Genomic DNA, 25658 nt, shown 5'->3' on the forward strand with positions numbered 1-25658 from the left:
AAGGGTGCTGTCTGCAAGTAAGCCTGTACTAGGTGTGGTTTCTTTGTACTAAGAACAGGGCAGTCTTCTTGATTCTGATTATTCTCTTTTACTGTTCAATGTCTACTTCCTGTTTGTAGCAAAAGTTACTATTGACACTAAAGGTTCTAATATAGGGGTTGACAGCTGTGGGCTCAGGAAAAGTAAGTTACAAGCTTTCCAATGTTCAGAAATGAAGAGTCACTGGCAAAACACCCTGGACACAAATCACAACTTCAAACCTTACTACCTTTGTGACTTGATCAAATTACTTAATCATTCCAAACCTCTATTTTTCACCTTTAAAACCACAAATAAAACAATGCTGACATAAAAATCCTGGGTAGAATATATAGGTAATTATGTAAAGTGTCTAGCACAGAATCTGAAAAACTGTAGGTACTTGATAAATATGACTTCTCCCTTTTCTACATCAAATAATGTAGATTACTTCCAAGAGCCCCAGTCACTTCTTATTTACTTTTGACAAATGATTTTTTTAAAGTACTGATTATAAAATGAACTAATTATGTCATAGTCTTGGGAATTTTTAGAGTAGGTCATTAAAGTTGTAATTGTGGTACAACTTTTTCTAGATAGAAGTCTGGTAGTAAATCCCCCAGAAACCTTTATATAAGGTGGATTTTTATTTGAAGCAAAGGAACAGAATGAGAAAACTAGAGCTTTTCATCTTCAAAAGAGTTTATGAGCTTTAAGTAAATTAGTAGGTACGGCTCTCTTTTGTGCGCCAGGCCAGGGCAATTAGCCCTGTTGGCAGAGGAGGAAATGAGCGCCCAGAGGGGTGAATTATACCCCTCAATGTGCTGTGAGTGGGAGAGTTTGGGCCCGTGCATGTGCATTTAGGTGCCCGTGAGTGTTTGTGGTAGAGGTGGGTGTAGATTGGAAGGAGTAGGGAAGATTCCTAGTGAAGACTGATGCAAAGGCTTAATAGTATAGTTTTTACAAGTTTAGTAAGATTTCTGTTATCTAGAATGATTGGGGATAATGGCCTTCTGCTGCTCGTGTTAAGTTGCATGGGTGTTTGTGTTATATAGATATGAATATGTGGATATATACCTAATTGTGTGCTATCTAGAGTATGTACCCCATGTATAACCAACTCAACGGATCAGTTACATGTTTGCTTTACATCTATACTCTGCCCATCTTTTATTCTCTTCTCTATTTCAGAACCACATTTCTTAGGCTGTCTGGACCAATGGCTTCTGAGTGGAGTTGGCCAGTAGGAAGCACTAAATTGGAAGGCAGGACTCTATTTCCTGTTCTATTTTTTCCTCTCTCTCTCTCTACCTTCTGTTTTCTCTGTTTCCTGGTTTATTTCCAGCAGCAGCTAGGTTCATTTAGGGTTCCAGCTCTGGTCTGATGGACCCACTGGATTTATCCTAGTTTCCTGGACTCAGACTTTATCCCTTCAGCCTAGGGGTGAGAGTGATTCCATGTTGTTGTCAATTCCTGTGTGACTCTATTGTTCTTTCTTTAGCTTCTTACCCTTTCTTTCACGTGGTCAATCAATTGTCTATTAAATTTCCTGGTTTCAAATATTTAAAGAAGTTTCTGCTTTCAGATATACCAACTTTTTCTTTCTCAATATATTTAATTTTTGAATGAGCATATGAATTGAGAGATTAGAATGTGATAATATATTATTGAGTCTGCGTTTTAAAAAAGCCACATTAAATATCATTGTATTTTTCTTTTAGGCTTTTTCAAGTTAATTCAGTTATGTCATGATGTAACTGTGGGCAAATCGTTAAACTCTTAGTTTCACTTTTATCTTTATTTGTACCATAAACGTAAAATGATAGGTCCTCTCCTCCTCAAAAAGTAGTTAATGAAGTAGAGCTCTTTAAATAGATACATAACACAATCTGAACAGTCACAGATGACATGAGGTAGAGAAATAAATATGATCTCTAGTGTTGGTTTAAGTTGTCCAATCCAAGTTCTAACACATATTTTCCATGTGTCCTGGGACACAGAAGTTAATTTCTCTAAAACTTCAGTCTCCTCATCTATAAAAGAGTGTTAACCCCATCTCCTTTTTATCAGTTTCATGAGGATTACTTTGTCTAACCTTTGTAAATCTCTCAGCACTGTGCTTTGAGCAGAGGAAGTCTTCAGAGAGCCCAGATTGCTCATCTATTACACTACAAGATGTAGAAGTGCTTTCTGATAACACTTTCTCCTTGATTTATTCCTAGGTAAAACACATATAGGAATATCAGATACATCACCCATAACTTGATTAACTGAATCTCTCTCTCTCTCTCTCTTTTTAGAAAATAATCATATTTTATCGATTTCAAGTCACTGCTCATCTACTGAGTTTCTATTTCAACTTACCAAACACTCCAGTTAAATACCATTCCTTTGAATTATATTTTGAATTTGCTGACTATGGACGGTTACTTAATTTTTGTCAACCTAGCTGTACCAGATTGCATATTCCTTCATTTTAATTAAAGGTCAAGAATCTTACCCATATCACCATTAGGAAGAATATCCCCCCTCATATGTCTTCTCTAGCTTACCCATCCTTACCCATGCCATTGTGTTATTTTCCCAGTTTCCATATGACATTCAGGTTTAGAACATATTTCACTATCTGATCTTGTCCAAGCTAGGGACATTGGTATCGCCACCTCTTTCTGACCTTGCTTGGTTACCAGAACTCTAGCCAGCTGTACTGTGCTGACTGATCTCCAACAAAACATATGCTTTCACTGGAATGACTAAAACATTTGGCATCAGAGGTAGCATGTAGATTTAGGAATGTCTTTTCTTTTTAAGAGGAAATGTGAAAGAGCAGACAGAGCACTGGATGATCCTCTGTGCTCTGCCTATTCATTTCTTAACCCCCAACCCAACCCCTGGCAACCACTGTTTTTTTGGGTTTTATTTTTGCGGTACACAGGCCTCTCACTGTTGTGGCCTCTCCCGTTGCGGAGCACAGACTCCGGACGCGCAGGCTCAGCGGCCATGGCTCACGGGCCCAGCCGCTCCGCGGCATGTGGGATCTTCCCAGACTGGGACACGAAGAACCCGTGTCCCCTGCATCAGCAGGCAGACTCTCAACCACTGTGCTAGCCTTACAGATTGAATTCTTTCACTTAGTAATATGCACTTAAGTTTTCTCCATGTGATTTCATGGCTTGATAGCTCATTTCTTTTTTAGCACTGAATAATATTTCATTGTCTGGATGTACCGTAGTTTATTTATCCATTCACTACTGAAGGACATCTTGGTTACCTCCAAGTTGTGGCAGTTATGAATAAAGCTGCTATGAACATCTGTGTGCAGGTTATTCTGTGGACATAACTTTTCAACTCCTGTGCGTAAATACCAATGAGCATGATTGCAAAATCATGTGATATGAGTATGTTTAGTTTTGTAAGAAACTGCCAAACTGTCTTCCAAAGTGGCTGTACCGTTCTGCAGTCCCACCAGCAACAAATGAGAGTTTTTGTTGCTCCACATGCTCACCACCATTGGTGTTGACAGTGTTCTGGATTTTGGCCATTCTCATAGGTGTGTATAGTATCTCATTGTTGTTTTAATTTGCATTTCCCTGATGACATACAATGTGAAACATCTTTTCATATGTTTATTTGCCATCTGCATATCTTCTTTGGTGAAGTATCTCTTAAGGTCTTTGGTCTGCCTTTCTTTTTTTTTTTTTAATACATCTGTATTGGAGTATAATTGCTTCACAGTGCTGTGTTCGTTTCTGTTGTACAACAAAGTGAATCAGCTATATGTATATATATGTCCTCATATCCCCTCCCTCTTAAGCCTCCCTCCCACCGTCCCTATCCCACCCCTCTAGGTTGTTGTAAAGCACCGGGCTGATCTCCCTGTGCTATGCTGCTGCTTCCCACTAGCTATCTATTTTATATTTGGTAGTGTATATATGTTGATGCTACTCTCACTTCGCCCCAGCTTCCCCCTACCACCCCATGTCCTCAAGTCCCTTCTCTATGTCTATGTTTTTATTCCTGCACTGCCACTAGGTTCATCGGTACCATTTTTTGTTTGTTTGTTTTAGTTCCATATATATGCGTTAGCATCTCTAGTCACAGAGAGTGGGGGCTTCTCTTCCTTGTGATGTGCAGGCTTCTCATTGCAGTAGCTTCTCTTGTTGCAGAGCACAGGTTCTGGGTGCGCAGGCTTCGGTAGTGTGGCATGGGGGCTCAGTAGTTGGGGCACACAGGCTTAGTGCTCCTCGACATGTGGGATCTTCCTAGACCAGGGCTTGAAGTCATGTCCCCTGAATTGGCAGGTGGATTCTTAACCACTGTGCCATCAGGAATCCCCTCAGTCAATGAAGCAAAGAACTTGAATCTTTTTTTTTTGGGGGGGGGTGGGGGGTGGGTACGCGGGCCTCTCACTGCTGTGGCCTCTCCCGTTGTGGAGCACAGGCTCCGGACGCGCAGGCTCAGTGGCCATGGCTCACGGGCCCAGCCGCTCCGCGGCATGTGGGATCTTCCGGGACCGGGGCACGAGCCCGTGTCCCCTGCATCGGCAGGCGGACTCTCAACCACTGCGCCACCAGGGAAGCCCTGAATCATTTTTAAAATTAAATGATTTGCTCTACTTACATGTCTTCATCATCTAAGTGTATATATTTTTTAAATAAAAAATACAAATGTGCTTATAATGAAAAGCCACCAGCCTTGATCTTATCCTTTTGCACTAATTTCCCATGCCCGATTCCCCCAACATGTACCCCTCCCCAAACACTTGGACGTGCTTAGTAAACCATTTTGTTTAGGATTTTCCTGCTTGTTAACTTCATATCTCTAAATAACATATTAAACCTCTGTTTCTTTATTTATCTACTTTAGTTATGATACATTGACTTTCCATAATCATGGGAATTTAAGTCACTTACACAACCCCCCACTTCTACTCCCTCCTCCCTACCTGGTTCTATCACTACTCTCAGTTCTCAAAGTTAGACTTAATGACACATTTCAGTAAGTAGAATAGTATGGTTAAGAAATGGGGCTTTTTTGTGCAAAACTGAGGTTGATCTAGTCACATATTTCCCTGGTTTCCTCCTAACAGATTTTCAAACTTACAGTAACAATTATATTAGACTGAGCATCCATTTAAACTTACAAGCCTGTGCCATTTTTTTTTTCAAGGCAAGACCCCACTTTCATCTCATTCTGAGTTGCATGAGGCTTTTAATATGAAATCACTTTCCATTCAGTCCAAAGCTTCCTTGTTGCTGATGAATGTCATACATAATGAAAGATTATATCCATTTATCCTCAGCAGTAAATCATTTATCACACAAAGGAGATATATTATTGTAATTCGGATCAAAGCTGCCCACGTCCTTTAGCCGGCAGAAAAGCTGCACCGTTAGTGGATTGTACAATATCCTGGGAGAAACAGGGGAAATTATGCTGTTGAATGAGGGTTCAGCAAACTCTAGGGGTTTCTAAAATGCCTTTTAAAAAAATCATGTTTCACGTAGAATTTCTATGATCCAGACATGTGAGCTGTAAGAGTCTTTTTTTTTTTTTTTTTTTTTTGCTTTCTTCACTTAATTAAATCTGAAAGCTGTGGGACTTTTTGCAGCTTGCTCTGTGATGTCTGCAAACAGATTTGTGAATGACATTGTGTGGATATTTTGCCCCCTTTCTTAGAGAGGCAATAATTATTACCACTTCTTTTTGAAGCATGCTGTGAGTGGTTTTATCGGTTCTTTCGCTAATGAGCTCCTTCTCTGCTTTATAATGCCAATCATAAAGATACCTTTTAAATAAGATTTATGTCTCAGATTTCTTTTATTTTCACTCTTCCTTATCAAGCTGTGTATGGCTTTGCTTCAGGAATCACCCACACTACCCAGGCAAGGAACAAGGCTGGTGTGTTTGATCTCTTGTTGATATCATGCTCTCTCACTGTCTCCTTCTGAGAACAGTGAATTCCAGAAAGGACATCACAGTCCTCCAGAGGAGCCTTTTCTTATGTTGTGTCTTTGATTTTAGGTTATCGTTGCCTTGTATCCCACATCTGTGTTCACTGTTTTTCAAATTCAACAACATATGAGTGCCTCAGTATTAAAATGATCCTAAGTAAAGTGAGCTGCAGAATGAAGGAGGGAGAATGGGCCCTCTTTCTTCCTTTGGTCTTACTTGGGCTCCTGGCAAGGATGCTCTTACAGTTTATTCAGAATTTATGCAAAATAGTAGCTAGTGATTCACCTGATCAAGTCACAAATCTGCACCTAACATTTACAAACAACATTACTTCCTTTGATCTTCACCACATTCTGGAAGTAGCCTTTCAGTGCTTTGGCCATTTAAGAGCTAGCTATTGAAATTCTTATTCTCCTCCTCCAGACTCTGTGAGCTCATTATGTCCCTTGCATGGTTGATAGAAATAAATATAATGTGCCCAGGCTCCTTATCCTTAAAACAAGAGATTGCTAAATTTATCAGAACAAGATATAGTGATAGCAAAAATATTATACATTAACTTTAATCTAGATGTTCCTATTGATGGTTCTTACTTCTCTGACTATTCAGATGCTTTTACTCTCATGTAGGTACAATTGCCAGATCTAGGGAATAAAATACAGAACATCCAGTTAAATTTAAATGCCAGATAAATAATGAATACATTTTTAGTATAAGTATGTCCCACATATTACATGTGGGACACACTGATGTAAAAAAAAATGTTTATTTGAAATTCAGATTTAACTGGGTGTTATGTATTTTATCTGGAAATCCTAAATACAGGAGAATGCAAATTCTGGTCTTTGCTACTCTATAGCTATGTTACCCAGCTTAGTAATGGTTATGGACTGAATTGTGTCTTCTGAAAACTCGTATGTTCAAACGTTAAATTCCAGTGTGATTGTATCTGGAGATAGGGTCTTTTAGAGATAATTGAGGTTAAATGCGACCATACAGCTGGAGTCCTATTCTGATAGGATTGGTGGCCTTAGAAGAAGTGGCAGAGATAGATCGAAGAGGGAGAGCCAGATCAATCTCTCTCTCTCCACCATGTGAGGTAACAGAAAGCAGCCATCTGCAACCCAAGGAGAGAGCCCTCACCAGACGCACACCTTGCTGGCACCTTGATCTTGGACCTCTAGTCTCCAGAACTGTGGGAAAATAATTTTCTGTTGTTTAAGCCACCCAGTCTATGATATGTTTTTATGGCAGCCCAAGTTGACTAAAATAGCAAGTTTAGCATGTTTTCCTCTGGCTCAGTTTTACATTTCTTGCTGAACTGTGAGCTGGAAAAGACGGTTGTCACTTTTCTTCCACTGAATAGTCTCAACATGTGAGTCAATTACACTTCTAATTTCAAGAAAGTAGAGAGAGAAAAGTGAAGGAATCTGCTAATAGTTGAACCTTAAGCCTCAGAGAAAGTCTGTGATTGGCTAATCTCACAATCTTAGTGACATCTTAAGAGAAAATAATAAAGAGGAACCATAGGGAGTAGATGGGACAATAAATCCTGGTCCATTGTTGGCTGGGAATTATCAAAGGCAGTCATGGGAACTTTGAATTAACTAAAGAAGTGGGGGAAGGAGAGCATGACTGTCCTCTGACTTTAATGTTAGAACCTAAATTATCTGCCTAAATTTTCTGATTACTAAACATATTTATAAGCATTGGGGGCAATGTGTGTCTATGTCTGTGTGTGTGCAATGTGCACAGAGCACACACTAAATCAAGGCTCATAACCCCACTTAGAGATGAGCACCTGAGACCTTAGAGAGGTCAGTCACTGACCTCTGTCATACCTCTACATGGCAGAATTAGGGGTCATTCTGCATCCATAGGACGTAACTTTTCCACCATAACAGGCTACCTCCCTTGAAAACTAGAATCTCATGTTTGTCATGTTAGAATTTGTGTATACTAGAAAATCAATAACATAACATTTTCTCAATTTGAATTTATAAAGCAAAATTCCATCTATCCTCCACTTGTCATTATTACTCCCTAACCCTTTTGTTCTTGATAAAGACAATTATTATTTTACTACCTCTAATGTGATATTGAAATTAGTCTTCCTGCAAGAAGGCCAATAGATTACTTCTTAATTTACCTTCTTAGCCTAAAAAGGGATTATTTTTTCCTCTAGATGCAGTAAAAATCAAAGCTAAGTTACATAGAATGGCTTTTTCAGCCCACATAGCTGCTTCGGATACTATTACTATGCACTCTAAGCTGCATAGTACCTTCATGTCATGTCATGTGTTTTAATTTTGTTAATGAAGTAATAAGGCTGAGTGAGGCTCTTGACCAAATAGGGTCAGAAATTTCTATAAAGGCCAAGATGTTTATTCAGACTGACATGAGAACTCCTTAGCCACTGATTGTTCAAAAGTGAATGTACCATATATGGGAGTAAGAGGACGATGTAAACAGGTTCTGTCTCTCTGGTACTAAAATTGACCAATGAAGTGTATGGGTAACTGCTGGACCAGGCGCCTAATGTTTACACATGGTTGAGAGGAACTTGCAGTTGAGGAAACACATGTTTCTTATATATTTTTAATGTCTCAGACTTGAAATCATTCTTTTCCTTTTCGGCTTTAGGGCTCAAATATTAACTGAATGCAGCACACCTCCTGAATTTGAGCAGATGCTTTCAAATTCACTTCTGAAATCATATCAGTCTCATGATGAAGTAATTGGCCTCCATCTACTTTTGAATTCAAACTTTGCTAAGGGGAAATTTTTAAAAACCTTTACATTTTCTGAAAATTGCAGGTCTAACTTCATTAGCAAGAATAATCATGGTTGTGAGTGACATTATAAGCAACAGTTGACTCAGCCATGGAATTTGTGATATATTTGAAAACTGTTGATAACACATTGGAGGACCCTCATGGGTTTGAAGGCAGCTGTTGCTCTGCAATTTAAAATAATCCGATTCTAAATTCTTCCATCTGTAGTTCAAAGGATTTTAGAAAGACTGTACCTACAGCCAGGCTATAGGTAAATTTAATTCCAGTTGATTAACTTAAAGATCTTGCTGTCTTAATTAGTGCTCCTTTTAAATAAGACCACTTAATTAAGTTCTAAATTCAGCTAAAGAAAACTTACACCTTAATCAGTGTCACAATATCCTCCATAGCAAACCCTAGATCTCAGTTTCAGCAGTGAGTGGCAGGGAAGGGAATTTGTTCTAACACCATTAATAATTTTTGAGCCTATAACTCTAGGCTGCAGATCCTTAGCTAAAAAAGGTTCTGCCCCCCCCCCTCCCCAGCACACATTTGCATTCAGAGATAGAGACCTAGTTTGGGATTATGGCTCTAGAACCCCCATCTCTTCCATGCTGGGCAATTCATTCACCTTGTTGAAACTGTATCCTCTGGTTTTGTTTGTTTGTTTTGTTTCTGTTTTTTTTTCTTTTTTCATTTTCTTCTTCTTTTTTTTTAAACTGAGGACAGTCCACAATCAAGAAATGTCATTCTTTAAGAGTGGTACTCCTAAAGATCCATAGTTAGTGAATACCCCTTAAATTAACACAAAGCTTAGGACATTTGCCTTTAAATCAGTGACCACCCTCTGTGACATGGTTTGCTTAAGAACATTTTGAAATTGGATAATAACTTACAAATCTAGGTCTTTAATTCTTACCATAGCTTCAGTTCATGATATTTGAACCATATATTTAAATACTAATCTTAGGAAAGATACCTGGGTGAACGATGATTTATGTATCTACTGAATTTCCATGAAGAATGTCAGAAAATGCCACAGATCAAGCAAGGACTTTAAAGTCAACTCCAGCTGAGTTTGTTCAAGTACTAGTTCAAGTACTCACTGGCTGTGTGATTTTGGAACAAGATGTTTAACCTTTCTGAACCTCCGTTTCCTCACTTGAAAACCTGGGATGATGATTCCAAATTCAAAGAATATTTTAAAAAAACTAACACGTGTTGTGTGCTTACCATGAACAACATGTGTTATTTACTCCTAATAATAATTCTAGGAGGAAGCTACTATTACTATCTCCAAGTTACAGATGAATAAAAGGAGGCAGAGGAAGGCTAAGCAGCTAGTAAATAGCCGATCCTGGATTTAAAACCAGGCTGTGCTCCAAACCACCCTGCCTCTAAAATGTAAAGTTTAAACGCCTGATGATTTTTCCATTTTTCCCAACCAAGGGCTGACACTGAGGCTGAGGAGAATTGGCAGGAGATAAAGAAGAATACCTGGAGGGATTGTTCTTTTATCAAATCAGCATTTAACAGGCCCCTTAAAATTGGCAGGCTTGTATATCACTGACAAAGTGTCTACTTTCCTGTAACACCAAAGAGTAACTACCATTTTTTGGTCTATGAATAAAAGTTGGTACAGTCAGGAAACAAACCATACAGTTTGCCACCATTTCTCTTGTGAAGTTAATTGATTTCTGCTAGTTTAAATTTTATGTCTAAAATCAAGTTTCCAAGAAGGAAGCATGTGTACTTTCTCTAAAATGTATGCAGAGACCAGGCCCTACACCAGGATTGAAGCAAACATTTGAACATTTTTCTAACCTCCATATATTTCTCTCTGTAAATTATGTAAAATGCATCTCTGCAAATACGCGAGGTAGAAGGTCCCTAAGCATAAAAATGGCCAAAATTCATGTATGTAATATCAACCATGCATGCTTGTTCATTTTTTCTCCTTGTATCATTCCCATTTTGTTCGGGTTTAAAGTGGGGAACAGGGATATTAAAAGGTTTGCGTAAAGTATATCCATGCAAATATTAAGTGAGGCTATAAACTCAACACTGTTAATCATTCTGATTAGTTGAGGAAGAAGTGATAGGAGACGTGTTGGCTGAGAATCCATGTAGATAACAGAGACTGTGGCAGTGAAGACAGAGTAGCAATGGAGAAGAAGGAGGTGAAGCAATGGTCACATCTTCCAGTAATGAGTAAATGACCAGGGAATCAACAGATGAGGATTGAGAGGATAGATAGTATAGTTCCCCCAATGGGACAGTTTTTGTGTTATTTGTTTTTGCTTTGTTTTGCTTTGCTTTGCTTTGCTTTGCTCTCCTAACAGGAGGAAGCAGGAGAAATGGAAGAATAATCTGGAAATGTAGGGAGGCTGTTGGTGAGAAGTGAGAGTTCTTACATTTTCACTCAAAGTCATTAATATAAGCTCTAATTTGTTGCTATTCATTAAATGAGTTCAAAGAAATAAATTGGTATGTGAGTATCGTAGAGAAGAGATGGGCATGGTCTGAAGTTAGTAGTGTGGGCTGATGGCCATGGAAGCCACTTTTAGCTGGCCAAAGGATGCCCGTTTCTGTGGGAACATCAGCAAATGAGCTGACCATTTAAAAAGTCTCTTCCTTGGGGGGCCCTCCACATCCAGGCTGAGTGCTAGGCTCACTGCTTCTGCTTTAACACACTAGACAAATCAAGTATTAGCTTCTAGCTGACAATCATGCATTTTGTATTTTCTTATCTTTGCCAGTATTATTCTCTTTTCTTTTGCCCAAGAATTGCCTTTTAAAACTTTTCTCTAAAACTGGGCTTTTCGGGGCTTCCCTGGTGGCGCAATGGTTGAGAATCTGCCTGCTAATGCAGGGGACACGGGTTCGAGCCCTGGTCTGGGAGGATCCCACATGCCGCAGAGCAACTGGGCCCGTGAGCCACAGCTACTGAGCCTGCGCGTCTGGAGCCTGTGCTCCGCAACAAGAGAGGCCACCATAGTGAAAGGCCCACGCACCGCGATGAAGAGGGGCCCCCGCTTGCCACAACTAGAGAAAGTCCTCGCACAGAAACGAAGACGCAACACAGCAAAAATGAATGAATTAATTAATAAACTCCTACCTCCAACATCTTAAAAAAAAAAACAAACTGGGCTTTTCCTCAGGGATAATATAGAAGGGGAAAACATGAATAGAAGGGTGGCTTGTTATTTTAGGTACAGCTGAACAAGTGGGAGGGGCATCAGGGCCAAATCAGAAGGATGTAAGGAGTAGAAAAAGTGAGGTCTGCATTTGAAATTGTACAGCTGGCCCTATCCCTGTGGAAAGGGAGGGACCTGGTTTGTGATTTGGCCCTGAGGCTCACCAGGAGAGATACTTTGCTGACACTTAAACTGGGCTCAGAATCTCCAATTTCTGACCCCACTTCATTGCCAGGGGCCAGTGTCCCTTATTCAGGGTTACCACACCATGGTTCTCTCTTCAACCCCTCATCCACCCTACCCTGCTTTGGACATTGTCTCCTCAATGATGCCCTTCCCCACTGCCTTTTAAATTTGTAAATAAACAAAACACAATCAAGAACTTACTGATTTCTGAAGTGACAAGTCCTTCATCTCAGAGTAGATGAACACACAGAATTTAAGACTAATTTTTTTTTCATAATAAAATTCTTAGCTCTTGCACACTGAGTTTACTTTGTGGTTGTTCTGCTGTCGATAACGCTTCTCCCATTTTCTTTACCCAACTCTTTATAAACCGTGGCTGTCTTTTCTATTCTAATCCTGCTCTTTGGCCATCTAGTTGTAGAAGCAAAACTTACCTGTTAAGACCACCAGGGAACACTGATATTTTTAATAAAATTTCTATGACGCCAGCCTTCTCAGGGATAAATAAATTCAGAGAACAGGCAGTGGATGAATTCAGTGGAGCTTTGAAGCAATGCAGAGTAGAAAAATAATAGAGTATTTAACCTGGTTAAGGCAAGATTTGTGCTTTTTTTCCAAACGTGTATTTACCATTAAAGATTACACATGTACTTGTAAAATTTTCCTAATTCTGTCATGCTTTATTAAGATGAACAAACAGAACTTTCTATTACATGAATTTCTCTTGTTCATATACCTGTATCTCTCAGAAAACAAAAAATCTTAAAAAACCGTCTCAAAATCCCCCCACAACTAACAAAAAACAAAACAAACATGCAATGATATTTCTCAAAAGATGTGCTGTTTATCACACTGTCAGAAGGTCTGCCAAACTCAATCTATTCAACAGAAGTGGATCTTAAGACATTTTTTCCTTTGCTTTATGTCTTTAACAGTGTCATAAATTCATTCCACCTCATTGGCTTTACCTGCTGGCCACATTTTATCTTCAAATTTGGATGGATTTGAACTTATCAGGGTGAGGTGATTTTTAAGTGGAAATTTTAATTGGTCATCCTTAAAATCCAGCAACATTTAGCAGGGACGCGACCACCTTAACAAAGGAGCAGGGCTTTGCTGCATATCTAGTCACAGCCCTCGGCAGGTTTCCTAGCCTGGGCCAGGCTGCTCCAACAACATCACCCTTTATTATCTTCATACCAGCACACAGGTGTGAAGGCAGGATGAAGGCACATACTGTGCAATTTTCCTGATACTCCATGAGGCCTGAACACTTCAGAGTGGGCTCAAAGTCATGGAAAATCAGTTGAAGACTAGAAAAACTTCAAACATCTTCCCTTATTTTCTTCTCCACACACAAACGGAATAATGCATTTTAAGTGATAAAAACCCCTTAAAAAGCAAAACAAAACAAAACAAAAGCACTTCCCCTTAAAAGCAGCTATCTCCCTAGGATACCATTTTCATATTAAATGAAGATACAAAGAGTGAAGTGTGCTTAAACTCCCCCACATATGTTGGAAATAAAATCCTCAGGAGTAAATGCATGTTACAGCACGCACCCAGCACCTAAGTCATCATTACAAGAAAATGAAAACCAAAACACTGTGGTTCAGGTAATTTTGAATAAAGTCAAACTAACAATGTTAGGGTAGCTTTCAGAGAACAGGAGTTTATTTCTTCATCACAAATGTGCTTCAGTCTTAAGTATTTTCTGACTTTGTACCATTATCGAACCAGTGATATGCCTGCTTTATTTCAAGCGCAATAAATGAATTTTTAAAAAGGTTATGAAAATATGTGTCTGCTTAAACAAATTCTCTCAATAGCCTGTTGGGTATTTGGGGTGTCTATATATCAGAAATCTTTGTTCTCAATCTATAGGGAAAATTGCCAAATACACTCCAGCATTCCAGGCTTAAAAAGGTGCTAAAGAGAGCCTGCCCCATTACCTGTATTCCAATTCAGCTCACAATGAAAGGTAGAAAAATTACCTAGGTGCCTTTCACTGTGACTGCTCCAGTTGCAATAGACTTTATCTAATAAAGTGTTTATTACACTCAGAAAACAAAGCATATTCTGAAGAAAGAATCCATGGCTCCCATCTCTGACAGAATGATCTCTTTGAATTCTTTTGTTGATGTTGTAGATTTCTAACAACCAGAGGATTGTTTTTTAAATCTAATTTTTATGCCAGTAGCACAATTTCCTCCTCGGTAAGTAGGACAGATTCATCCCACAAGGAACAATGGATGTGTTCCTGCTTAACTTGAGCATGAGAGATTAAGCTTCAAGCAGATATACTAAATGCCACCTCCCTGCTTACAGAGACTGTTCAGAGGCAGGTGTGTGGAGCCTCAGCTGTATTTTGTTCCTTGAACTGCCAGCTGATGAGCTGAGGCTGTCCGAGGTGGCCAAGCAGCCTTGATTGAGCAAGCTGTGAGAAGACTGTGGACTGGCAGGGCTGAAGCGATATGCCCCATTGCAGGGGCTTTTAGGCAAATTCCCTGCCTCCAAATTGTACCCACCTTAGGAAAGTTGCCTTGTACAATGCCTCGCAGAAAGTACACACTTTGCACCTGTTTGCTGAATATAAAAGAGAAAAATGAGGAGAGAAAAATGTGAGTTTAAAGAAAATGCACAGAGGCCTTGCACATAGAGGTAGATGCCTTTCAGATCTTGCCAGATCTGAAATAAATGCTGCTATTTCTGACCCAGCAGTTAGGTGGCACTGACTGGAAGAATTGCAAAGTTAAAAAAAAAAAAAAAAAGATAAAATTAGCAAATGAACAAACTAGTAAAACACAAGGAAAATAAACAGCCCAACTCCACTGATAATATTTGATCAATCATGTTAGAAAATGATTTTTTCTTAGGAAAATAACACTTGCAATATGATGCTTTCTGAAAGGGTATTTGCAGTCTTTTAGAGACCAGTGTGTTCCATAAAGAATCCTGCAGAATTATGAGGGTAACCATTATTCATACTACTATGAGGGGCATCTTAAATTGCTACTAAGTTTGCTTATTAGATATTACCTATAAAACTATAAAAGCAAAGTGGTGCTGTTTTCTTACACAGACATGACTAAAATTCACCTACTATCAATGTTAGAAACAGACTGAACCAAGCCATACAAAAGCATGAATGTACTGTTCTCACTGTGATATCATTGGTGGCTACTTTGCTTGTTGAAATCTCTAACCATTCACAAACACATGCGTATGTTTGTCATTTATCCCTTCTCTCAGGTGCAAAGAAGGCTACCAAGGAGTCCGCTGTGATCAATTTCTGCCGAAAACTGATTCCATCTTATCGGATCCAAGTAGGTCAAGCATTTTTCTTCTGTCTTTAACACAGTATAAAACTCTGAGCCACATTTGCTAACTCACTGATGGCTGTATCTCAGTTTTGTGTCTCTGAATGCTGCCAAGGGTGGGAGCTGGGGACAGACACTCACATTCAAAGTTTGTTCAGAACCATCTCTGTCCAGGTGTAGGTCCTCTCCAGGGATGGGGCCTGATTTCCAGATTCATCTCTACCACTACCCCCTGCTGGGAACTCCAGCAAGTCCTGCTCCCTTAGCTTTCACACTCCCCCACTATCACTCCATTATGGAAGCAAGAATATAGAAACATAAAAGACCTTATTATTTATCCAAAAGAGTATTATGAGAACTATAGTATCGTATTGCTTCTTACCCACTGGTTGGTAATTTGTGAAAATATTAAACCTATTAACCTCTACCTTCCTAAAGTAAGGAAATACACATAAAAAATTATATAAGAAGTTTTCAAACCAACTGTGAAAACCTCATTTTTAGCAACACTATTCGAGTATCAGCGATTACTGTACCAATGACAAATTATTTTGTTTTCCATTCATGAAAGAAGACAATTTGCCACTACAAAATATTGCCACTCATTAGTTTCTGTCTCTATACAGAGTAAAAAGTAATGTTCTATACGAATATGCCCAATTCTGGTCAAACGTGAAATTTTTACTTTATCTGTAAATAATCTGCTCTTTCAATGACTGCTACAATTGGATTGCCACTAAGGAAAAGGGGACTTTTATTGAATCAGAAGTTTAGTTCAGTGAAGATAATGACAGACATTTCCAAATCGTAAAGGCAATATTTTGGTTTTCTGAATACCAAACATGCATAGCATAAACTTTAGCGAAATATCATGCATTGACAGCAGCCAGAGGCCACCCGGTCTGTGAATGTGCACATCGCTGCATAATGACCATGTTTAGCCGTCCTTCAGCACCTTTTCAAAATGCATATTTTCATTTACCCCTTGAGTTTTTAGGTATGTTTCCTCGGGTAAATGTAATATTTTTTAAAAAGGAAATTTTTGTTTAATTCAGTTTGCTTGTGTTTTATCTTGTCAAGGCAAGCTGCCACTGTACCGCATTCACTCCTCTATTTTTGGCAAATTTAGCTCTCCTAGAGAAAGGTGGTTGTTGCCTAAAAGCCAGCAACCAAGCTAGCCATGATCTGTGTTCTCTGAAATGTGAGGCTCTGGTCTCTAGGAGTTTCCCAGGTAGGGGGCAGTTACTAGAAAATGTTAAATCTTTCCTATCTTGTGATTTTTGCCACTTGCTAAGCTGATGTCTAAAAGGTATGGTTTTGGCTAGAGACGTATAATTTGGAATACTAGAAATCTTACAAAGAAGAATGGGTTTGCTGATTTCTTTGTTTCTCTTTTTATTCACTTTGATGTATTATACTTAGCTTCCCTCTTTGTTTTATTTTCTTCCCTTCTTTCTTTCTCTTTCCTTCCCTTTTATTGTCCCCTTTCCTTTTCTTCTCTTTATTATTTTCTTGCATCCCTTTATGCTTCCTCCCTTCCCCTCCCTTCTTCCCTCCCTCCCTTCTTCCTTCCTCCCTCCCTCCCTTCTTCCTTCCTTTCTTCCTCCCTCCTTCCCTTCCCCTCCCTTCTTCCCTCTCTCCCTCCCTCCCTCCCTCCCTTCCTTCCTTCCTTCCTTCCTTTCTCTTTTCCTATATAGCTGTGGAATATCTGTCCAGTACGGGTACTGGGACAGGGCTTGCATATGGTACAAAATGGGTAAAATAATCTTTCTTTACACAGTCTAATCAAACCTTTGCCATTCAATTGAATATGATAGTCCATCACTGCAAAAGCTGAGAATGAGACCACTATAAGGACTGTGTGGTCCTCAAAGAAAAATGATCCCATGATCAGAGTCACCAACCCTGAAAACCTTGGTCTCACATACACAAAAATATTTAGTTCAACAATACTTATAATGGTGAAAAAATAGACACATTCTGAAAAACAAGATTATGTTTAAATAGAACATTATATGGCACATCGATCACATTCCAGTAAATTATTAAAATAAGAGCTATGTGAAATAGTCTTATTAAGTGAAACAGCAAGTTAGAAAATTATTTTCATGTAAGATTGTAGTAAGAATTTTCTTTGGTCCAAAGGTGGAAAAAAATGTACACTAAAATGCTAAAAGGGAACTTTAAGTATTGGGGTTATAGAAGTATATAAAAAATTTTCCTTTTTATCCTGTTTTCTGTAAAATGGCATATCATTATTTGAATCAAAATGCCAGAATGCCTTGTGTTGGGCTGCACTACACAGGCCTGCAAGCCCTGTGCTTGCCCAGCTTCAACACCAAAGAAAGAGCCCAGAGTCAGCAAGAGACAGCAGTGGTTTAATGGATGAGGAAGCTTACATGTCTGAGGCAAGGTCCTGGAGCACCACCCCACCATCTGTGGCAGATGGCGGGCAGAACATGGTGGCAGGCTTTGCTGGGGTGGGAGGCAGGGTTACCAGTTATAGGGGGAATTAACATCAGGTCGGCTCATTGGTTACCAGGGAAACCAGCAGAGGGACAGCCTGCTTCTCACTGCCCCTTTGATAAACTATCAGAGTGGAGATGTTCTGATCTAAAGCTAGGACAGTCATTAGCTGGAGCCTGGGGCAAGTATGTAAGAACGTCAGTCAGGGGAGTAGGGCATAGGTGAAGCAGACACTAGTCTAGTCGAGCAGGGGATGTCCAGAGAACAGCCATCTTGAGTGTCCTGACCATACACCTTGCAATTGAAAAAACAAAACAAAACATTGAAAAACCTATGGATGAGTCCCTGTGACACAGTTTAAATGGGAAAAGCATTTATTTCCCATTCATCTATGCATGCATCTATTTACTTATGCAATCATTAATTCCTTCCCCAAATATTTTCTGAGCACCCACCAAGGGCCATCTATAATTGGTCAGATTCTCTTAGTACAGAAGTGTACAAACAGGATTTAAGCTCTAAGGCCCCCAAGGCTAGTGAGGGAGAAAAACATGTAGACACATAAGCATGGGCATGTTTCTGGTGGAAACATTTATTCCTTTGTGATCTTGGCAGATTTATTAAGCCCCTGAGCCTCAGGCTTGTCATCTGTATAATGCCAATAATAATACCTATAACCATCTATCACCATGATTGACAGGAGGTCAGTTCCAGGTAAACATTAGCCTACTTCCTTGCTCATCATTGTAATCATACTAATACGTGTTTAGAGTTTACATGTGTTAGGCACTGGGCCAAAGGGCTTTACTTGGATTATCTCATTAAACACTCACAATCATAGTCCAGCAGAGTTACTGGCAATTGACCACATTTTGTAGATGAAGAAATTAGGCCTCAGAAATATTAAATAAACTTGCTCAAGGTCCCACAGCTAGTTAATGCTGGAGTCTAACTTCCAATCCACATGACTTTGGGACCTGAGCTCCCCACTGCAGGGCTCTTTCCTTCCTTTCCTAGGCCCCTCCTTCCTCTATTTATTTTCAATATGACATTTATCACTCTAAATTTCATTGACTGAAACTCAATGACCTGCAGCAAACATTATTCTAAGGAACAATATTTGCACAATTTTCATATCTTAATGCAGCAACTTGAGCTTCCATAGAGATGTAAATCCCTAATGAAATTTCCTTGTCAAAATTCTTGCTGAAGGATCGTTTAATTTGCTGCTCATGGTATCTTGGAATGACTCTGCTCTGGAAATAAGCATCCCTCCAACACCCTCCCGCTGCTTTTCCTCCTCTCTCCCTTTTCTTCTCTCTCTCCCTTCTTCTCTCCCCATTTTCTGATTGCATGTTCTGTTTAGTGAAATCCTAAGGAACAAGGGGTAGAAGTCTCTGCTGTTTTATTCTCCCCCAGGTGATGTAGAGTTGATCAGAAATGTGTACCTTTGTCAATTAATTTATAATAATAATAATAATAATAGTAATAATAATAACCTCAAGTTACCTGCCTTTAGGGAAGCAAAGCCAGGATGTCACTGTGAGAAACTCAATGGCTGATAGGACCAGTGTTTGCACTGTGGCCCCAGGCTGGGTCTTCAGACCTGTTGTTCCAAAAACTCACAAAGAACCTGTAGTCAGCTCTACTCAGGAAGACTCGTATACACATAAGAATCAAACTTATACAATATCTTGATGTCAGTTTTCAAAAAAGTATAATGCATTGTCAGATTACTCAAAACCTCATATGGACCCAGGGTATGGAAGCCACATTCCCATCACAAGGATGAATAAGCAGGGGTTCAGAAGAAAGACAGTGAGAGGAGCAGACTTTCATCAAGATCAAGAGGACGTGACCTTCTGTGGAGGAGCCAGGACCAGCCAATCTAGAATTCCTGAAGAGCTTATACCTGTACCCTGCTTCCTACTGCTGCCAACACATGGATAGCCACTGTGAACTTCCAGGAAGCACCATCATCTTCTTGATGATTTCTAATGTAATTGCTTTGGAACAAATCCATTTTCCTCACAAATACAGGATCGACCTGTAGACTCCTGTTTTCTCTTACCTTCAGTACCCACCCAGGTCAGGTACCATCTCTAGCCTTAAGGCAGAGCTAGATGGAACTGAAGAATGATGAACTGACCAAGGTTTCAGGCAGATATTGTCCTGGGTCTCCCTGCTTCAGTGCACATGCCAACCTGAGTTATCAGCAAGATCCTGATCTCATCCTTGGCCAATGAAAGCCTGAGAGCAGCTCCAGAGAATGGTTTAAGAGGAAAATCAAAGAATAGTACAGGGTGGAAAAGACACCCATCTGCAGTGAGGGTCCTTTTCCTGACACACAGCCAGTGGTAACCATTTCCGGTCCTCACTGTGCCTTCCTCTCCACATCAGCATCTAATACCCAGTATCCTCAGGGCTGGAGGGAGCTGATAAGTCTGCAAGCCCCAAGTTTGGCACAGGGCTTATACAGCTTAAACTCTCAGTGTCATCTGCTCTTCCCCATGGGAGGATGGAGGATAACTTCTATCTCTAGTCTATATAAAAACCATAAAAAGAAAATTTTCCACAGACAGTTTACTGATCTAGTAGACTTTATTTCAGCAATTCATGAATCAGGCAGCATCCAATCCAGCAGATAGAAAGGAGCTCTGAAGAACTGTATAAGATGAGAGATTCTTAAAGACCAAAGTGACCAAGAACAAGGAACTTAAACTGGGTGTTTGCTTATTGGTTAAAGCAAGGTTACACAACTTACATGGAGCAAAGGAAAGTCAGGTAACTTGTGCTGAGCAGGCAAGCACTGGTTGGTTAAGCTAAGCCTTTCTTTTCTGGGAGAGCCAAGCATAGAAACTTAGTTAAGTTTTTGTTTGCTGATATGAGAATTAGCATGAGTGGCTCCATCTTGGTTTTAACCTGGTAACTTTAACAGTACTGTCTTACATTCATACTTTGGTTTCTTTGGATCTTAGAAACCAGGCTGTGCTCTCAGAGTACCCTGTAAGATGCCAGCAGCCTGTCAGGATATGATTCAGATGAAGGCTAGCAAAAATATGATAGGAGTTTTTAGACTTTCCATCACTCCAAACTGGGCTTGTGTACCCCAACTTCTCAGGAATAATCACTTTGCAGATCCAAAAAGTAAATTTGCCATGACATGTGGTTCTAGCCACAGAGGGAGCACCAGGCAGTGAACCAGTTCACAGAGCCCACTTCAGAATGTTTTGCAGGGACAACTAACTCATCAGGTCTGAGCACTATTGGTCTCCTTCCCTGTGTACCAGGAAGCAGATTGGGTCATCACTTACCCAGTGCCCAAACCAGCCAGCCCAGGGCAGAGTGGTGGTGCTTTGCCATGCGTGTCACAGTGAGGGAGAGGGAAACTTGGGAGAGCCTCCAAGAGCCAATGTGGGGCCTGGGAGCCCAGGCAGGAGTTGGCTAAGCAGTTGCAGAGGTTTCCTTGAAGGGTATCAGTGGGAAGTTTCCCAAAGAGACCCACGTTCCACCCTTTTGCCTTTCCCGATTTCATGTAGTATATGGAAAAGTGTGCAATGTGACAACTACTAGATGGAAGGGTATAAGGAAAGGTCCTCTGAATCAGGAGTTAAAAGATCTTGATTCTAATCCTGTGACCACTTGCTCTTAGCAGTGTGGCCTTGGGTGAATCACAGTGCAATTGAGCCTCAGTTTCTTTATCTGTAGAAGAATCCTCCAGGCACCCTGGTTAAAAGAAGAAAACAGCCCTCAGTACCGAGCAGGCTGTCCCTGCAAGCCATTCAAAAGTAGGGTCAAGTGCACAGCTGAAATAATCTTTTTATTCATTCTTTCAATTATCCCCTAAGTAATTAAGCACATATAAAGTACACCATGCTGTGGATTCAAACAGTAGTAATTAGGGATCCTACCATCAATAAAGTCATAGTCTAGAAAACTGCATTTATTTAAAGTGAATTATAGGCTCCAAAGAATGTACTGTCTATAAGACATTAAAATGTATTTTTCATTCACTCATTCAACTCTTACTAATAGTTTGACATGGGACAAGTTGCTTAACCTTGATGGGTCCTGGTTTTCTTCTTTATAAAATAAAATATTAATTGTCTCTACTGCAGACAGCTATTGTTAGGATTAAATAAAATAATCTATTCAGAATAGTTTGTGCTTGACACATGGTGAAAACTCAATAAAAGTTATCTAGTATTATTATTTTTTATCTTAACTGTTATTATTGCCTTTATAACTACATGGTATTGCTGAATGAGACATATTATCTGACCTCAAATATCTTCAGTTGCATAGAGGCAAGAAAAAATTGTACAAACAACTACAAATAGCTCACATAAAAGACCAGACAGTTTAAGGAACTATCATCTAAATGGGGGACAATAAAAATTCACATGAAGTGGAAGGAAAGGCTTATCTAGGCAGGAGCATGGCAGTGAGTTTTTCACATGGGGTGCTGTGGTTGTGTACTGTTGCACAGGCTGCACACTGCCCAACTTTACAAGTGTCATTTGTACTAAAGTGTAAATGATTCTCTTTGGAGATGGGCTACATGGTCCTGGGTAGGAAATTTCCATTAATAAGTTAGGTGGAGAAACAGAAGGTTCTTGAGGGCATGAAGCATAAACTAATAACCACTTGCTCTTGGCCCATTAATCCTTATTGATGAGAGGGGATGTCTTCCAGACTGAAATCTACTCAGAATGCTTAAGTCCCCTACATTACTCTGCCCTCCAGTAGCCATAAAAGCATTGCTAGTAGAATGTATTAATATGTAAAATTTGTAATTCTTAATACCCTTTTTCTGGCCTTGAAAGAAGAGTACTAGAATTATCAGCTTTTGATCATGCCTCTTTGAATCTTACAAAGTCCATCAATTCTATCAGGTCTATGCTGTTTTTAGATATTTGATTGCTAACCTAACTTTTACCAATTAAACATGCTAATGCACACCATTTCTAGAACAGTAGGAAGATTAATATATTTACAAGAAAGAAAAAATTTCTCATGATCACATCACTCAGAGTTTACCACTAATAATCATTTTAGGTCATAGCATTCCAACTGTTTTGTAATTTTTATGTGGAAATATATAGTCACCCAAATTTGGAAAATATGTATGTTTACATTTAATATATGTTCTTTAAAAAATAATTTGTAAACCATGCATTGCAAAATATGGTGAGATTACACATAATTTTTCTTGTCAACATTTTTCTCTATTTTTCTAATTTTCTACAATACATATTTATTAACAATACTTATTAAAAGAATGATAATAACACTTTTTGATGCATCTACATGCCAGGCACTGTTCTAACCATTTTTCAGATAATCCTCAGATGGCTCTTTGAAGTATATTCAATAAAAACCCCCATTTTAATGATGAAGAGACTGAGACAAAGATAAGTAAAACTGTTTGCTCAAGGATACACTTTAAGTAAGTGGTAGGGCTGGAATTTGAACCCCATAAGTTATGCAGTCTAAATATGAAAAATGAAAAAGTCTCAAAAGTTGACAGTAGCTCTTTTCCATAGAGTTATAATTATTATGATTCCTCTTATTGGTCCCCTTCCTTTGAACATCATTATTTTTCTGTGTGACACTTCAGATTCTGCTGTATTAGACTTTGAGGTACCTGCTGAGACATTATGTATGGGTCCCTTTACAAAACTGTGGGCCGGGATGAAGGAGGGAGAATGCCGTCTGGTTTTATCTAGTTTTATTTTTCCAAATGCCACTTCAGTCCCTGGCAGAACAGGGCGGTCTCCAAGGCAGGTGGGTGAGGGAGTCCTACCACAGTGTAAGTGAGTGTGTCCTGTGGTGATGTTGTCTGTTATTTTTTTTTTCTTGGAATATAGTTGACTTACAATGTTGTATTAGTTTCAGGTGTACAGCAAGGTGAATCAGTCATATATATATATATATATATATATATATATATATATATATATATATATATATATATATATAATTGTACCAATTTACATTTCCATCAATAGTGTAGGAGGCTTCCTTTTTCTCCACACCTTCTCCAGCATTTATTGTTTGTAGATTTTTTGATCATGGCCATTCTGACAGGTGTGAGGTGATACCTCATTGTAGTTTTGATTCGCATTTCTCTAATGATTTGTGATGTTGAACATCTTTTCATGTGCTTTTTGGTTGTTGGTTGCTTTGTTTGCAAATATTTTCTCCCATTCTGTGGACTGTTTTTGTTTTGTTTATGGTTTCCTTTGCTGTGCAAAAACTTTTAAGTTTAATTAGATCCGATTTGTTAATTTTTGTTTTTGTTTTCATTACTCTAGGAGGTGGATCAAAAAAGATATTGTTTCGATTTATGTCAGAGAGTGTTCTACTTATGTTTTCCTCTAAGAGTTTTATAATATCCATCCTTACATTTAGGTCTTTAATCCTGCCGTGAGGCTTCCACTCTGCCCACACCTACCTCTCTGAACAGGAAATCCTAGCAGTGCTCTCCTTCCCTGCCTAGAGGGCACCTACACCTGTGGTTGGTGTAAGCCGGAAGTTGAGTAGCCCATGGGTTACCTGCTCTGGGAGGCTTCAGTTCAGAATGGGTGCTCTGGTTCCACCCCTCCCCCACTGCCCTTCCCCTACCCTCTCCAATTTGAGGGATATTAATAGGGTTCTTACTACTCATACAAGCTGTTGATAGCCTGAGTAGGTTCAGCCTTCAGTACAGTTAAATTTTATATACACAGTATTTTTCAGTTTATTTCTATATTTGTCATATTTGGCTAATTACTTATGCATGAGGATGGCACCTCCACACCAGAGATTTATACATTGATGTAGCTTTCTTCCAGTATCCATAAAGTATTGCCATTTTCCCTGAAAATCTATGTGGAGATAACCTTTAGTGAGTATTCCAGTGGCCTTTTTATTTGGAAGTTTCCAAGTGGTACACTTTGAGTGAGCATAAGAAGAATTGAAAGAAAAATGGTGGAAAGTTTTGCCAAGAGTATCTGAAGATTAAAAACAAAGAAACGGTAACCACAAGACTAAATTGGCCTTTACCCAAGGGTGTACAGGGCATCTGAAATTACCTTGCTCATAGCTTTTTGTGCTTCCTCCTCATACTCCATTTTGGATAAATTTAAATCACATCTAATAACATTACATGCATCACTAGAGAGTTATCACTACCCTCTATGAAATACAGAAAAAAAAATGATGATTTTCCTCTATGTTAATAAGCCTTTCCTAAAAGCATCTATTTATTTACATCCTGTGCACAGAAACTGTAATGTTTTGGAGATAAACAGCAGAATTACTTGTTAATTTTGAAAGTGTTTTATATGATGCTGATGCTGGGAGATGACCAATATAGTGCTGTACCAAGCTGCACACCCCCCATCCTCCTTTCCTTGAGAGAGCTATTTTGAGAGAGCATGATAGAGCAATTTCACTCTTGTGTAACTAACATGAAATGGAATGATTTGAGCTATTACCATCTTCATTTCTAATTTGGTACTACCATCACTCTTTCATTTTTTATCTAGTTTTAAAAATTGGACATGCAAATTGTAAATAGCCTCTCATAATGTGGATTGTAAAGATGAGACAGAAAAGTATAAAAATCTACCACATTGTTGTCAATAATCAGAGACACAGGGTTATGGGTTTCCTCTTAATACTAAGGTCATATTTTTAATTCCAACAGAGATGTTTTCATGGAATGAGGACATACTGTATGGCAGACATTGTCTATG

General features: G+C 39.1%; 1 protein-coding gene across 7 annotated transcripts in view; it reads left to right on the forward strand.

Annotated features, from left to right (window-relative positions):
- Nucleotides 1–25658, forward strand: part of NRG3 (neuregulin 3) — a gene marked incomplete at both ends in the record, with an annotated part of 1107647 nt that overhangs the window by 815061 nt on the left and 266928 nt on the right. For all 7 annotated transcript variants that reach the window (XM_082611217.1, XM_082611214.1, XM_082611218.1 and 4 more), the window contains one exon: nucleotides 15383–15456. In XM_082611217.1, coding sequence (XP_082467343.1) covers nucleotides 15383–15456 — 74 coding nt within the window. The remainder of the gene's footprint in view (nucleotides 1–15382; nucleotides 15457–25658) is intronic.

The sequence above is a fragment of the Mesoplodon mirus genome (assembly GCF_964341445.2).
Source record: "Mesoplodon mirus genome assembly, chromosome: 2".
NCBI lineage: Eukaryota > Metazoa > Chordata > Mammalia > Artiodactyla > Ziphiidae > Mesoplodon > Mesoplodon mirus.